At 35.6% G+C, this 17607-nt stretch overlaps 1 protein-coding gene across 6 annotated transcripts in view; it reads right to left on the minus strand.

Annotated features, from left to right (window-relative positions):
• The window catches only part of RALGAPA1 (Ral GTPase activating protein catalytic subunit alpha 1), a 218035-nt gene that overhangs the window by 36341 nt on the left and 164087 nt on the right, over nucleotides 1-17607 (minus strand). For all 6 annotated transcript variants that reach the window (XM_061180792.1, XM_061180786.1, XM_061180793.1 and 3 more), the window contains 2 exons: nucleotides 17184-17307; nucleotides 8493-8648 (listed from right to left, as the gene is read on the minus strand). In XM_061180792.1, the coding sequence (XP_061036775.1) occupies nucleotides 8493-8648; nucleotides 17184-17307 (280 nt within the window). The remainder of the gene's footprint in view (nucleotides 1-8492; nucleotides 8649-17183; nucleotides 17308-17607) is intronic.

Below are 17607 nucleotides of genomic sequence, written 5' to 3' on the forward strand. Positions count from 1 at the left end.
GTGAAAAAAGTTATGTTTTGAAATTTTCTCACTATAACAAACAAATAAACCCTTTAAATTGCTCTATTTAAGTAAAAAAAAAGCCTATCTAGCCAGGGTAATTTTCTTCAATAAAACAGGTATAGTTACTTTGACAACTAATATAATAGCATGCTTGCATTATAAATTTTTAAAAAATTATAAACATATGCTTGCATTTTTAAAAGTTACATTATTTCTGGCATCTCAATACTAAACAATTGGAATACTATGCCATGTAACTGCCTGCAGTCTTTCTCTAATAATTTGAAAAAAACCCAAAAAACTAAATAATTGGAAAAAAATACTTGTACTATGCCACTTGGTAAATTGCTAAACAATTTTACATTTAGAATTAATTAGCTTAAAGGGGGAAAAAAACCCACAAAATTTTCTTCTAGGGTGTTATGTCAGCAAAATGGTGGACCAAGCAAGCTCTTGTTTCTCCACAGAGACATTGAAAAAACATGATTATATACAGAAAACCCTGATTCCACAACAAAACCTGTTAGAACTAATATATGAATTCAGCAAAGTTGCACAATACAAAATTAACACACAAAAATCAGCTGCATTTTTAACAATGAACAATTCAAAAAGGAAATTATAAAAACAATTCCATTTATAATTGCATCAGAAAGAATAAAATTCTAAGGCATAAATTTAACTAAGGAGGAGAAAGGCATGTATGTTGAAAACTACAAAATATTGCTGAAAGAAATGAAAGACTACATAAATAAATGGAAAGATAGCCCATGTTCATGGATTGGAAGGTTTAATATTATTAAAATGACAAAACTACTCAAAGTGATCCAAAGATTCAATGCAATCCTATCAAAATCCCAACACGGTTTTTCATAGAAATAGAAAAACCCATCTTAAAATTCATATGGAATCTCAAGAGACTCTGAATAGTAAAAGCAATCTTGAAAAAGAAGAATGAAGTTGTAGAACTCACATTACTTGATTTCAAAACTTACTACAAAGCTACAGTAATTGAAGCATTTAATTAAAGCAAAAGGACATTCAGACCAATGGAATAGAACAGGGAGCCCAGAAATAAAGCTTTGCATAGATGACCAATTGATTTTTGACAAGGATGCCAAGATCATTCAATAAAGGAATGTGTAGTCTTTTAAACAAATGGTGGTGGGACAAATGGATAGCCACGTGCAAAAGAATGAAGTCAGACTTTTATCTCATACTATACACAAAGAATAACTAAAAATGGATCCAAAACCTAAATGTAAAAGCTAAAACTATAATACTCTTAGAAGAAAACATACGGGAAAATATTCACAACATTGGATTTAGCAATGATTTCTTGAACTGATACCAGAAGCAGAAGCAACAAAAGAAAACATAGATAAATTGAGCTCCATCAAAATAAAAACTTCTGTGCCTCAAAGGACACTATCAAGAGAGTGAAAAGACAACCCCAAAAATGGGAGAAAAATATTTGCTAGTCATATATCTGATAAGAGATTAACATCTAGAATATATAAAGAACTCCAACAACACAACAAGAAAATTACAAACAACCTAATTTAAAAAAATGGGTAAAAGAGCTGAATAGACATTTCTCCAAAGAAGATATACAAATGGCCAATAAGCACATGAAAAGATGCACATCATTAGTCATTAGGGAAATGCAAGTCAAAACCACAAAGCATAATACTTTGTGCCTATTAGGATAGCTAATAACAAGTGTTGGCAAGGATGTGGAAAAACTGGAACTTGTGCATTGCTGGGAGAAATGTCAAATGGCACAGTCACTGTGGAAAACAGTTTGACAGTTCCTTTAGAAAGCTCAACATATAATTTCCATATTACCCAGCAATTCAACTCATAGGTCTATACCTAAAAGAACTGAAGACAGGGATTCAAACAAATACCTGCAGGACAATGTTCATTGCAGCATTATTCACAACAGCTAAAAAGTGGAAACAACCCAGTGTCTATTGATAGATAAATGGATAAACAAAATGTATATATGTATCATGGGATACTATTCAGCCATAAAAAGGATGAAATTCTGACATGCTTTAACATCAATGAAGCTTGAAAACATTATGCTAAGTGAAATAAGACACAAAAGGACAAGTACTGTATGATTCCAACTTATATGAGGTATCTAGAACTGGAAAATTAAAAGAGAAAGAAAGAAAATTAGAGGTTACTAGGGGCTGGGTGGAGGGGTTAGTGGAGAGTTACTGTTAATGGATACAGAGTTTCTGTTTGGGAGAATAAAGTTCTGAGATTTCCAGTTTGCAGCCTGGCATGTAAGGAGATTAGAAGTTACCACTCTGTCCTAACAACAAGTAAAAAGCTAAACAACTGAAAAATCAACTACAGTACTCTTCTTAGATCAGAGAATTGAGGTCATAGGGAAAACTGCTGCCCCAAAATTGGACAGACAGGCATATATGAAGAATAACAACTTAACAGAGCAGAAACCTCTGTAGGAACCAGTGCCAGAGTAGGAAAACCTGAAATGTAGTTGAAAAACTGCCGGAGACTCAGTGTGAAGAAGAATGAGAGAATGAAAATGCATCAGAACCAGAGTCAGATATGGTAGGGATGTTGGAATTACAACTATGATTAATATGCTAAGGGAACTAATGGAAAAAGTCGTCAAAGTATGGATGGATGAACAGATGGATAATGTAAGCAGAGAGATGGACATTCTCAGAAAGAATCAAAAAGAAATGCTAGAGATAAAAAAAATATGTAAGTGAAATGAGGAAAGCCTCTGATGGGCTCATTAGTAAACTGGACATGGCTGAGGAAAGAATCTCTGAGCTTGAGGATACAACAACAGAAACTTCTAAAACTGAAAACCGAAGAGAAAAAGACCAAAAAAAAAAACCATAACAGAGTATCCAAGAACTGTGGGACAACCACAAAAAGTGTAACATTTATGTATAGAGGGAGAAGAAAGAGAGAAAGAAACAGAAGAAATATTTGAAGCAATAAGGATTGAGAATTGCCCCAAATTAATGTTAGACACCTAACAACAGATCCAGGAAGCTCAGAGAACACTAAGCAGGATAAATGGCCCCCAAACTACATCCAGGCGTATCACATGCAAACTTCAGAAAATCACAGATGAAAAAATCTTGAGAAAAGCCAGAGGGGGGAAAAACATTTTACCTATGGAGGAGTAAAGATAAGGATTACATCTGACTTCTCCTCAGAAATCATGCAAGCAAGAAGAGAGTGGAGTGAAATATTTAAGTGCTGAGAGAAAACTCTACTAATCTAGAATTCTGTACCCTGTGAAATTATCCTTCAAAAGTAAAGAAGAATAAAGACATTCTCAGACAAACAAAAATTGAGGGAATTTGCTGCCGGTAGACCCGCCTTACAAGAAATGCCTTTTCAGAGGGAAGGAAAACAATATAGGAAAGAAATTCAGATCTACATATAGAAAGGAAGAGCATCGGAGAATCAATAATTGAGGGCAAAATAAAAATTTATTTTTCTTATTCTTAATTAATCTAACACATAACAGTTTGTTCAAGATTATAAATGGCAACAATGTATTTGATAATGTATGCTTATGTATACACATGGTTATGTATAAGTGAAATAAATGATAGCAATGACACAAGGGATAGGAGGGAAGAATTAGGCATACTGTGCTATTATAAGGTACTTGCAGTGAACCAGTATAGTATTATTTGAAAGTGGACTTAGATTAGTTGTAAATGTATAGTACAAACTCTAGGGCAAGAACTGGACAAAAATTTAAAAAGAAAAAAAATATAAATGATATGCTAAGAAAGGAGAGAAAATGGAATCGTAAAATGCTCAATTATAACCACAAATGGCAGAAAAAATGTAAAATAATCCAATTATATTAATGATCACTTTAAATGTCAATGGTCCAAATACACAGATTGTCAGGGCAGATCAAAAAAAACAAGCCCCAACTGTGTGGGGCTTGAAACCAACTTTACAAGAAACCAACTTTAAATATAAAGATACATATAGATGAAAAGTAAAGGGATGGAGAAAGATATACCATGATACCACTAATAAGAAAGCGGGAGTAGCTATACTAATTTTAGACAGAGCACACTTCAGAGCAAGGAAAGTTATCAGGGATAAAGAGTGGCATAATCTAATGATTAAGAGGTCAGTATTCCAAGAAGACATAACCAATCCTTAAGGTGTATATGCCTAACAACAGAGTGCCAAAATATGTGTGGCAAAAACTGATAGAACTGCAAGGAAAATAAAAGAATCCACTATTAGAGTTGGAGACTTTAATACCCCTCTCAGAAAAGGAGAGATCCAAGCAGGCAGAAAATTGGTAAGGATATAGTTGAACTCAACAGCTCCATCAATCAACTGAATATAATTGACATTCATAGACTATTTCATTCAACAATAGCAGATCACACATTCTTCCCAGACTCACATGGAACATTCACCAGATAGACGACATCTGGGCCATAAAACACACCTTAACAAATTTAAAAAAGTAGAAATCGTATGATGTCTGCTCTCAGACCACGATGGAATTAAACTAGAAATCAGTAACAAAAAGATAGCTGGTAAAGCCCAAAATACTTGGAAATTGAACAACACAGTTCTAAGTAACACATGGGTCAAAGAATTCTCATGAGAAAATAAAAAATATTTTGAACCACGTGAAAATGAAAAAGTTCTGGAAATGGATACTTGTGATGGTTGTACAACACTGTAAATGTACTTTATACCAAAGAACTGTACATTTAAAAATGGTTAAAATGATAAATTTTGTTTTATATATATTTTTCCCCAATAAAAAAAGTTCTATACTTATAGATGAAATAAACTATTAGTGTTCAAGGTTTAATCCCTCAACATTCTCTAATAAATCCAGTACTTAAATATTTCACCATTTAAGGGTATAATTTTAATTAGAACTCAACCATTTAACAATTCTTAAATGGTGTTATCTCCAAAATTAATTTTGCTATGATAATGGATTGGTAAACATCCATTTCAGACTCTTCTTAAATAATTAAGGACAGACCTTTGTGGCTGTTGTGAAGGAAATAAGAAATCTTACTTATTTGAGATATTTCTACAAAGGCTGCAGGAATAAAATTTCAAGTACCTTTTAACCATCAGGTTTAATATACTGAAGTAAAAATATCCTGATATAAGTTTCTTTAAAAACAAAAATTTCAACAAAAAATGATATACTTTGTTCTGCTCTTATGTTTGCAATTGAAAATACTATTAATTTTAGACTCTTTTGAAAAGGAAAAGAGGGTTTTCTTTTGCTCCGGGGTTTAAAAGTTGTATCCATGGAGCCATGAAAATGAGGATCACTGCCAAGTCCTAATGTTTAAAATAATTTATCTTTTTGCACTATACTCATAATTGCCTCTAATTTGAGTATGGCTTATTTTCATACAAATTTAAAATGAGGTGATGGAAGAAAGTGCTTAATTGAAGGTTTTTTTTTTTTAATTTTAACATCTTTATTGGAGTATAATTGCTTTACAATGGTGTGTTAGTTTCTGCTTTATAACAAAGTGAATCAGTTATACATATACATATGTTCCCATATCTCTTCCCTCTTGTGTCTCCCTCCCTCCCAACCTCCCTATCCCACCCCTCTAGGTGGTCACAAACCACCGAGCTGATCTCCCTGTGCTATGTGGCTGCTTCCCACTAGCTATCTATTTTACGTTTGGTAGTGTATATATGTCCATGCCGCTCTCTCACTTTGTCACAGCTTACCCTTCCCCCTCCCCGTATCCTCAAGTCCATTCTCTAGTAGGTCTGTGTCTTTATTCCCATCTTACCCCTAGGTTCTTCATGACCTTTTTTTTTTTCCCTTAGATTCCATATATATGTGTTAGCATACAGTATTTGTTTTTCTCTTTCTGACTTACTTCACTCTGTATGACAGACTCTAGGTCCATCCACCTCACTACAAATATCTCAATTTCGTTTCTTTTTATGGCTGAGTAATATTCCATTGTATATATGTGCCACATCTTCTTTATCCATTCATCCGATGATGGACACTTAGGTTGCTTCCATGTCCTGGCTATTGTAAATAGAGCTGCAATGAACATTTTGGTACATGACTCTTTTTGAATTATGGTTTTCTCAGGGTATATGCCCAGTAGTGGGATTGCTGGGTCGTATGGTAGTTCTATTTTTAGTTTTTTAAGGAACCTCCATACTGTTCTCCATAGTGGCTGTATCAATTTACATTCCCACCAACAGTGCAAGAGGGTTCCCTTTTCTCCACACCCTCTCCAGAATTTATTGTTTGTAGATTTTTTGATGATGGCCATTCTGACCAGTGTGAGATGATATCTCATTGTAGTTTTGATTTGCATTTCTCTAATGATTAATGATGTTGAGCATTCTTTCATGTGTTTGTTGTCAATCTGTATATCTTCTTTGGAGAAATGTCTATTTAGCTCTTCTGCCCATTTTTGGATTGGGTTGTTTGTTTTTTTGTTATTGAGATGCATGAGCTGCTTGTAAATCTTGGAGATTAATCCTTTGTCAGTTGCTTCATTTGCAAATATTTTCTCCCATTCTGAGGGCTGTCTTTTGGTCTTGTTTATGGTTTCCTTTGCTGTGCAAAAGCTTTTCAGTTTCATTAGGTCCCATTTGTTTATGTTTGTTTTTATTTCCATTTCTCTAGGAGGTGGGTCAAAAAGGATCTTGCTGTGATTTATGTCATAGAGTGTTCTGCCTATGTTTTCCTCTAAGAGTTTGATAGTGTCTGGCCTTACATTCAGGTCTTTAATCCATTTTGAGTTTATTTTTGTGTATGGTGTTAGGGAGTGTTCTAATTTCATACTTTTACATGTACCTGTCCAGTTTTCCCAGCACCACTTATTGAAGAGGCTGTCTTTTCTCCACTGTATATTCTTGCCTCCTTTATCAAAGATAAGGTGACCATATGTGCGTGGGCTTATCTCTGGGCTTTCTATCCTGTTCCATTGATCTATATTTCTGTTTTTGTGCCAGTACCATACTGTCTTGATTACTGTAGCTAACTGAAGTTTTAACGAAGTTTTACTCCAATCCAACTCTTCACCATTTTCTTGTCAGTATTCATGTCTCATTCTGTACTTCTAAAAACTACATGCCAAGATATTCTATAGCAAATCTGTTACTAAATATACTTACTTTCCTACCCATCAATTACCTCCACCTTTACGACACATTCCAATCTAATCAGCATCCATATATTAGTTGTTCTAACCATTACTCATTTAGTAGGCAATTTCCAACAGTATTCTAAAATGTAAACAAGGGGCTTCCCTGGTGGTGCAGTGGTTGAGAATCTGCCTGCCAATGCAGGGGACACGGGTTCGAGCCCTGGTCTGGGAAGATCCCACATGCCGCGGAGCAACTGGGCCCGTGAGCCACAACTACTGAGCCTGCGCGTCTGGAGCCTGCGCTCCGCAACAAGAGAGGCCGCAACGGTTAGAGGCCGGCGCACCGCGATGAAGAGTGGCCCCCACTTGCCGCAACTGGTGAAAGCCCTCGCACAGAACCGAAGACCCAACACAGCCAAAAAATAATAATAATAATAAAATGTAAACAAAAGGCATCAAGGGTACTGAATCAATCTTACAAAATATTTGAGAGGAATTCTGAAGTTCCTTTTCAAAAGAGTATAAGGATAACACTGTTTTCATAGGCTATTAATGAAGTGTGAAGAGATTCGATATCAGGCAACATGATAACAGAGTATCAAGTAAAATGATCTATGATATTAAGTTGGTTACATTCAGCAGTAGTTTTGAATAAATTGAGGGGTAGGAAGAAGAAGAGAAGATAAAGAAATGTTGGACAAGGTTTCACTTTAAAAAAATGTTTCTCCCTAAAAAAATTAAACATGGATTGGACACACACAACTTTATTCTGAGGTATGTCTGTGTCACTAGAGTGATTTTTGAATGCTGGTGCCGGCTACAGCAAAATGGTGGTGTAGGTTTTAAAAGACATGGGCCATCAAAACCATTCCACTATATCTCTCATAAATATTCTAAGGCAGTAAAATCTATTTTAATGAATTAATGCTTATTTTATCTGCTATATTAGTTTTAGTTAAAATTTATGAGAGAGCACGTTATATTTTAAGTAATTTGTAATAATTTACATTTTAATTTTTTTCCTCTCCCTCAATCAATATAAACGTTATATCTCTCTGTGTGTGGGGTCTTGAATTATAATTTCACCAATCTGAACATATACAGAAGTTTTTCAATTTGTCAGATGCCCATTTTCTTGAAGGCAAATGCTTTGTTAAGACTATAACTTTCAATCATATCATTAAGGAAAACAGAGTTTACTCTGCAACAATACTGTTTCTGAAGACACTACTGGGTGAAGACTGGAGTACTCAGAAATAGTTCTTGATCAATTAGATGACTTGCTTACATATTTTATGTATTACTAAGATTTTAACTCTGAGCACTTTTTTTCTTAGCACTTACTTTTTTGGTCAAAGAGTCATCAGAATCAGAAGGCATTCTTGTTGATACGTGAAATATTACTTCAACTGTAGAGGTAGCAAAATATGGTGTGGTCAATCCAGTGCTTTTATTTCTTTGTAGTCCTCCCATGAAACCGCAATGGTTTGTAAGATTTACCTAGAAGCAATGAAAAGACACATAATATTAATTAACTAAACAAAACGAAAAACCTCACTATGGAAGAAGACTCAAATTTCTCACTTTGCAAAAAACATGAGGAATGAAGTCTTCTGCATGTTATCAACTATGCCTTGACCCAGAATTATTAGTTAGAGCTATTCAATTCACACTGGTAGATTTTCTTAAGTATTTGAGGGTCCCTAATTAGCAGGAACTAATAAGCAAAGAAATCAATCGCTGTGCACTATGCATCTCTTGTTAGGTTACGAGGTGCTAAATGGTAATGGCGTGGGAGACGCCGAGGGCAGAGAGTAGAAACCAAGTGGCAAAAATCAAGACTGGAAATGATTTGGGGATAAGTTAAAACAGTAATGTCACTTTGATAAAACGATTAATTGTGTCATATTTACTCATCGAAATTGGCTTCCTAATTATTAGTACCTATCATAGCCCAGAACAAAAATACAAAAATGTAGAACTTAACTACACTTCAAATGCATTAAAAAAACTACAAATTAATCTGTGCAAAGTCTTTTAAATCTCCTTTTTTCCTGATTATAAATATGATATATTTACTATCAGGGTCGTTGCACTGGACGATATCCCCTGGACTTGTTTGATGCACAGAAGCCAGCAACTTGTGTTCATTGTAGAAAATCAAAGAAATATTGTAAAGAAAAAACAAAATTTAAACGCTGCTTGTATCACTCCATTCAGAGAAACCAGATATGCACCTGCTTGTAAAAAACAAAATGTAAATATGTGAAAAAGTGGAAACCTATAAAAACAAATTTCTGCACCGTGTGAACTGAACACATCCCAACTATCAGTATCAGTTACTAATGGCTGAATGTATGAATAACAAGTTAGTTTTTATGCCATTACTACAAGATTTCCTCAATCATTTATATTTTAAATTTATTTTTTAACTCAATAATACATTCATACAATTAAAAGTTCAAAAGATACAGCAAAATTTTTCCTTCCATATCGCTCATCTCTAGCTACTCAGTTCCACTCCAAGAAAGCAATTTAAGTATGCTTCCAAAAATGTTCTCTATATACAATTAAATTTTTAAAGGTATGTATGCACATATACACATGTATGTATGTACACATGTGCACACACAATATGGATACACAATGTTCTGCACCTTGCTTTTTTGCATTTAAAATACCTTGAAAAATACTCCTTATTAATAAGTAAAGAGCCTTCTCATTTTTTTTTCACGGCTTCACAGAAGTCCCTTTTCTTGATGTACAATAATTTAACTAGCGCTCTACTTGACGGATATTTAGGCTTTCCCAATCTTTTGCTATCACAGTCAATGCTACAATGAATAACACTGAACACATGTCATGCTGCATTTGTGAAAGTAGATCTGTAGGACAGATAGTCAAAAGTGGAAATGTAAGTCAAAGGGCATGTGCACTTCTAATTTTGAAACCGACTACCAAATTGCTCTCCATAGATGGTACCAACAGTGCATGAGAGTGCCTGTTTCTCTCATATGCTCTCAAATATATTATCAAACTTTATGACCTTTGCTAATCTGTTAGGTTAAAAAATGGTATCTTAGTATACATTTTTGTTCTGTTTTGTTTTAGTGAGAAAGTTATTTACTTTCAGGTCAATTCCCTGATTATGTAAAGGAGAAAGTCTCAGTTTAGTGCTCCTTTGCTATAAATAATTCTGTAACAGTTGCAGATCTCTATTTTTTAATTAAATGTTCTATCTGGAGGCAATTATAGATTTACACAAAGTTTTAAGAAATAATAGAGATCCTATGTACCCTTTACCCAGATTCCCCAATGCAAATTCATATTATAACCAGGATACTGATATTGACATGATTCAGAGACAACATTTTTGTCACCACAAGGATTCCGTGTTGCCCTGTTACATGAGCAACACTCACTTCCGTCCTACCCTACCCTCCTTTTTAACCCCTGGCAATCACTAACCTGTTCTTTACTACTAAAACTGTCATTACAAGAATGTTATATAAGTGGAATTATATGGCATGTAACCTTTCCAAGCATTTGGAGATTTTGCCATTATCTTTCTGTTCATGATTTCAAGTTTGATCCCACTGTATATGGAGAAAACACTGTATGATTTCAATGCTTTTAAACTTGCTGAAGTTTGTTTTAATGGCCCATATATGGCCTATCTTGGTATATGTTCCATGGGCACTTGAAAATAATATGTATTATGGTATTGGTGGGTGGAGTGTTCTACAAATGGCAATTAGATCCTGTTGGTTGGTGGTGGTGTTGAGTCCTTCTATATACTTGCTGATTTTCTGTCTACTTCTCTCAGTTGTTGAGAGGGGGGTGAAATCTCCATTTATAATTGTGAATTTGTCTATTTCTTCTTTCAGTTCTATCAGCTTTGCTTCACATATTTTGCAGTTCTGTTGTTTGCTGCACACACATTTAGGATTGTTAAGTCTTCTTAGTGGACTGACCCTTTTATCACTGTTATATAATGTCCCCCCATCTCTGGTAGTTTTCTTTGCTCTGAAGCCTACCTTATGTAATATTAATTCAGCCACTCTGGCGTTCCTTTGATTAAGGTTTGCACAATATAATTTTTTCTATCCATTTACTTTCTACCAGCCTATATTGTTATATTTGAAGTGAGTTTCTTTTACAAAGCACATAGGTGAGTCACGTTTTTTAATCCACTCTGCCAATTTATTTTTATTTTTTTATAATTATTTATTTATTTATTTATGGCTATGTTGGGTCTTCATTGCTGCATGTGGGCTTTCTCTAGTTGCGGCGAGCGGGGGCTACTCTTCGTTGCGGTGCGTGGGCTTCTCATTGCGGTGGCTTCTCCTGTTGTGGAGCACGGGCTCTAGGTGCACGGGCTTCAGTAGTTGTGGCTTGCGGGCTCCAGAGCACAACAGGCTCAGTAGTTGTGGCGTATGGGCTTAGTTGCTCTGTGGCATGTGGGATCTTCCTGGCCCAGGGCTCGAACCCGTGTCCCTTGCATTGGCAGGCGGACTCTTAACCACTGCGCCACTAGGGAAGCCCCACTCTCTCAATTTTTAATTGGTTTATTTACATCATTCATATTTCCTGTAATGACTGATACGTTAGAGCTTAAGCTCACCATTTTATTTTTTGTTTTCTGTTTATTTTCTGTTTTGTTTTTCTTGCCCCCTATGGGTTACTTGAACATATTCTAGAATTCCATTTTTATTTATCATTTTTTGAGTGTACTTTTGTTATATGTTTTTTACTGGTTGTTCTTGGTATTATACTATATGTACATACCTTATCACAGTCTACTGATGTTGTCATTTTACCAGTTTGAGTGAAATATAGAAACCCTACCTCACTTTATGTCCTTTTACCCTCCCTTGTTTGTAATATAATTGCCATGAATATTTTCATGGCATTACATTTATTTATTTATTATTTTGCAGCATGCAGGATCTTAGTTCCCCGACCAAGGATCAAACCCATGCCCCCGGTATTGGGAGTGTGCAGTCTTAACCACTGGACTGCCAGGGAAGTCCCTGGCATTACATTTAGAAACACATCAGGTAGTATAATAATTTTTGCATCAACCATCAAACATAATTAAGAAAACTCAAGAGGAGAAGTAAATTTAGTGTATTTACCCATATTTTTTCTTGCCATGCTCTTTCTTCCTGATGTTCCAAAGTTCCTGCTATCATTTCATTTCTGTTAACAGAACTTCTATCAGTGGTTCTTTTAGGGCAGGTCTGCTGGCAACAAATTCTCTAAGTTTTCCTTCATCTGAGAATGTTGTGCTTCATTCCTTAGATAACTACAGGATTCTGGGTTGACAGTTTTTTTCTTTTAACACTTGAAAAATATTATGTCACCTCCTCTGGCCACCACAGTTTCTGATGAGAAATTCACTATCATTCTAATTGTATCCATATAGATAGGTACAAGTTTCCTCTGGATACTTCTGAAATTTTTTTGCCTTTAGTTTTCAGAAGTTTAATTATGATGTGTCTTAGTATGGATCTCTTTCCATATATCCTATTTGGTTTTCACCAGGTTCTTCAATCTGTAGCTTTATTAGCTTTATTTCTCTTGCCAAATTCGGGAAGTTCTCAACATTATCTCTCAAAGTAGTTTTCAGACCCAACCTCTTTCTCCTCTCCTTCTGGGACTCACAATAACAGGAATGTTAGATTTTTTGTCATAGTCCCACAGGTCTGTTCATTGCTCTGTTCACCGTCTTTATGTCTATTCTCTCTCTGCTGTTCAGATTAACTTTTACTGTTCTATGCTCCAATTTACTAATTCTTTCTGTACCCTCATCTCCACCTGACTCTGTTGCTGGGCCAATCTACTGAGTTTTTTATTTCAGTTATTGTATTTTCAATTCTAAAATTTCCATTTATCTTGTATTTCTTTGCACAAACTTTTTATTTTTCATTTGTTTCAACTGTGTTCCTAATTGCTTGTTGAAGCATTTCTAATATAGTCACTTTAAAATCTTTGTCATCTTGGTGTTGGCATCTATTGCCTTCTTTTCATTCAGTTTGAGACCTTCCTGGTTCTTGGTATAATTTTTGGTTGAAGCCTGGACATTTTCGTATTACAAGACCATGAATCTTATTTAAATCTTCTGTTTTAGTTGGCTGTTTTGCGACACAGCTCCAGAGAAGCGGGGGCTTTCAGCCTCATTATGGCCAGGTGGAGGTAGGAGTTCTGACTTCCTTTGTGGTAGCCACTGACACAGCAGTGGAGGTGGTCTCATTATCACTGGGTGATGGTGAAAGGCCTAATTCTCCACTAGACCTCCTCTGACTCCAGTGTAGAGGGGGAGGGGCACCTCATTATGCCTGGGTGGGGCCAAAATTCCAGGTTCCTCATGTAGTCTCCACTGACATTGTGGTGTTAGACATGGATGGGGGACTTGTTACCAGTTGGCAGAGATGAAACTCTTAGCTTTCTGTTTGGTCTTCTCTGATACTATCTTACTCCAGGGTGATGTTTGGGATGCCTCATTATAGTCATTTATTTATTGACTGATTGATTTTTGGCTGCGTTGGGTCTTCATTGTTGCACACGGGCTTTCTCTAGTTGCGGTGAGCAGGCTTCTCATTGCAGTGGCTTCTCTTGTTGCGGAGCATGGGCTCTAGGTGCGTGGGCTTCAGTAGTTGTGGCACGTGGGCTCAGTAGCTGTGGCTCGCAGGCTCTAGAGCGCAGGCTCAGTAGTTGTGGTGCACAGGCTTAGTTGGTCCGCGGCATGTGGGATCTTTCCAAACCAGGGCTCGAACCCGTGTCCCCTGCACTAGCAGGTGGATTCTTAACCACTGTGCCACCAGGGAATTCCCCTCATTATAGTCTTGTAAGGGTAGGAGTCTAGGCTTCCTAACCCACTTTTGTTGTCAGGGGTGGGGATGAGGGTCACAGTATTTTCTGTGGTGTTTGGTTGGCGTAGAGCAGTTACTGTTTAAATGTTTTCTGTCTTTCCAGGTTGCTCCTTTCCTGATCCTTTGGTTAGAGTGGGCTTTTGTTGGGGTTTTTTTTGTCCTGCGCTTGTTGATATTTCTAGGTTGCCGGCTTCTTCAACTCCAAGTCCAAGATATATGAGGCAAAAAGAAAACCTGAGAACTCACCATCATGTCATTCCTTGGTCCTGAAGTCCTGTTGGTCTATCTTCTTTTCTCCACCTTTCAGAGTCTTCTTATGTTTGTTTTACATGTAATGTCCAGGGTTTTTGTTGTACTTAGAGTGAGGAATAGGGAGAGTATATCTACTTGATCTTCCCAGAAGTGAGAGTTCCCATTGCACAACTTAGTAGACTTTAGTATATTCACAGATAAGTACAATCATCACTGCAGTCAATTTTATAACATTTTCATCACTTAAAAAGAAACACTATATACTCTTTAGCTGTCACCATAATATTCCCTCATCCTTGCAACCAGACCTAAGCAACCAATAATGTGCTTTACATAGCTATATTAATACCTCTTGTAGATATTTCATATAAATGGATACATGATCTTTGTGACTGGCTTCTTTCATTTACCATGTTTCTAAGGTACATCCACACTGTAGCACATGTCAGTACTTCATTCCTCTTTATGGCTAAATACCATTATGTGGATATACTGCATTATGTTTATCCATCTGAATAATGCTGCTATAAATATTCATGTAAAAGTTTTTATGCAGACATACATTTTCATTCCCCTTGGGTATATACCTAAAAGTGGAACTTCTGGTCATATTCAATGATTTACTGTTTGATGAGCTGCCAGATCATTTTCCACAGTGGCTGCACCATTTCACATTCCTACTAGCAGTATATGAGGGTTCAGATTACTCTGAATCCTAGCCTACAGTTGTTATTACCTGACTTTTTGATTCTAGCCAACCTAATGGGTGTGAAGTGGTATCTCACTGTGATTTTGATTTCCATTTCTCTGATAATGATGTTGAACATTTTTTCATGTACTTACTGATCATCTGTATATCTTCTTTGGAAAAATGTTTATTCCGATCCTTTGGCCATTTTTAAATTGGGTTGCCTTGTAATTATTGATTTGGATGAGTTCTTTGTATATTTTAGATACAAGTCCCTTATCACATATATGACTTGCAATTATTTTCTCCAATTCTGTGGGTTATCTTTTCACTTTGCTAATGGTGTCCTTTGATGCACAAAAGTTTAAAAGTTTAAATTTTGATGAAGTCCAATTTATTTATTTTCCTTTGTTGCTCATGTTTTAGTGTCATATCTAAGAATACCTTTTGTTAGTTATGTCTCAATAAAGCTGGAAAAAAAGAATCCACTGCCAAATTCAAGGTCATAAAGATTTACCCCTATATTGTCTTCTAAGAATTTTACAATTTTAGCTCTTACATTTAGGTCTTTGATCCATTTTGAGTTAATTTTTGTATATAGTGTGAGGTAAGATTCCAACTTCATTCTTTTGCTTGCAGCTATCCAGCTACTCCAACACCATCTGTTGAAAGGACTTTCTCCACTGGATGGTCTTGGCACCCTTGTTGAAAATCAGTTGACAACAGACGTGTGGGTTTATTTCTGGAATCTCAATTCTATTTCATTGATATATGTATCCTTAGTGCAAGTAACTCGCTGTTTGATTAGAGCTGCTTTGTACTAAGTTTTGAAATCAGGAAGTGTGAGTACTCCTAATTTGTTCTTTTTCAAATGTCCCTTGCTTTTACTAATACTTTTCTAGTTTGTTTTTTTAACAGGACATATATTTATAACATTTCTTTATACTTTCCAAACCACTTTCACATACATAATCTCAAATGAACTTCATATTATATATCTGTTGGGTAAAAAAGCATACTGCTTTTGACAAATAAGCAAAAGGCCAAGAGAGCTCAAGTAACTCAGTGAAATAGCAGGTTAGATCAGCTATAAAAATACATATTGAATGCTAAAGGTTTTATGCATTGGACACTGTGCAAGGACTGGGATTTAAAAAGAAAAACCAGGAAGATGAAAGAGCCTGCCCTCTAGGAACTTACAGTCTAGTGCAGTGGTCTTCAATAATTTTGCTCATGTACTCTCTACAAGAATATTGAGAAACTATGTATTAAATTGACAACTACGATGAAAATTGTCATCATAAGTTTAAGCTGTTACAAAAGATACAATTTCCAGTATACTGTATGTTATATCTATATACTTTAAATATATTTTCATCAAAATCTTAGAGCACAAATTTGGCTAACATATATAAAATGTCTGCTATTAATGACAAATCAAGCAGCCACATCAAATTCACTTTCTGTTAGAACATGGCTGACTCATAATTTTACAATTTAAATAAACATACTAATACAAATCTCTATGACAAACACCTCACTTCTGAGTTATAATTCTAAGATAGACAGATTTGGTTCAGGAACTTCAACATGAGTTGGTTGCCGGGATGACATTAAGTACAGCACCTTTCAATATTTCCTGCTTTGCCATTAGAGACACTCTCTCTCAGGAACATGCCCTCTTGAATGAACTGTCCCTTTTTTGGTGCCAAATCTTCCAGGGCAATGTAGGATTCAGGTGAGTAACAGGTATGCCTTTCTTTTACAAAGACGAAGAACAGAAAAGGAGAGGCAAGAGACTGTAGAAGGGTTCTCAGGAATTAATTGTAGTAAAGTTGAGGATCTAGAAACTTATCTCCTCAAAACTAACCTAGCCGACATGCCCCCTAGAATCCTTGGGATAGCCCTAGGATATTCATATCTTCGTTTGAAGATCACTTGTCCAGCGGTCGGTCACAACTGTGAGGAAAATCCAGATCTTTTAAGTCTATGAGTTTAGCACACTCTGACAATACAGTGAATGATAAAACAGTCAAAAATTTCCCAAGTCCCAACTGCTGCTGTCTTTGTAGATGAGATATAAGGCAGAAACAATATCAAACCCATTGTTATGTTGTTGAGTCTCCTAAAATAATGCTTCTAAAATAAGCTAGAAAGAAAAAGAAAACCACTCCTTCCAAATAGAAATAAAATGATATTTGTATAATTTAAAAACAATACCTCCCAACCAAGACCAGCTACAAAATCTTCATATGCTTGACTTCCTCCTGTATTGGTGAGAATGGAATGTTTGTCTTCTTGTCCTTCAGCAACATAAAATACTGCAATCTTGTGTGTCTCTCGGCTATAAAACAAAAGATTTCACCATTCACTTAATCATTAATTTATCCATTCATTCATCCAATAATTAACTTCTAAATATGTGGCAATAAAAAGATGAAAATGAATTAAACCTTATAATCTTCTAAGGGAGACAAGTAATTATAAGTAAAAAATTATAAAAGTTACAAAATTGCACTCGGAACAGAAGAAAAGGATGATTACTTCTGACTGAGAAACAGAGAGAAACTTAAAAGGAGAAGGTAATATTAAGCTGGGTGAAGGTAAGTAAGATTTGACAAAGTAAGGAGAGAAAGTATCAGGA

The sequence above is a fragment of the Eubalaena glacialis genome, chromosome 2 (assembly GCF_028564815.1).
Source record: "Eubalaena glacialis isolate mEubGla1 chromosome 2, mEubGla1.1.hap2.+ XY, whole genome shotgun sequence".
NCBI classification, from domain to species: domain Eukaryota; kingdom Metazoa; phylum Chordata; class Mammalia; order Artiodactyla; family Balaenidae; genus Eubalaena; species Eubalaena glacialis.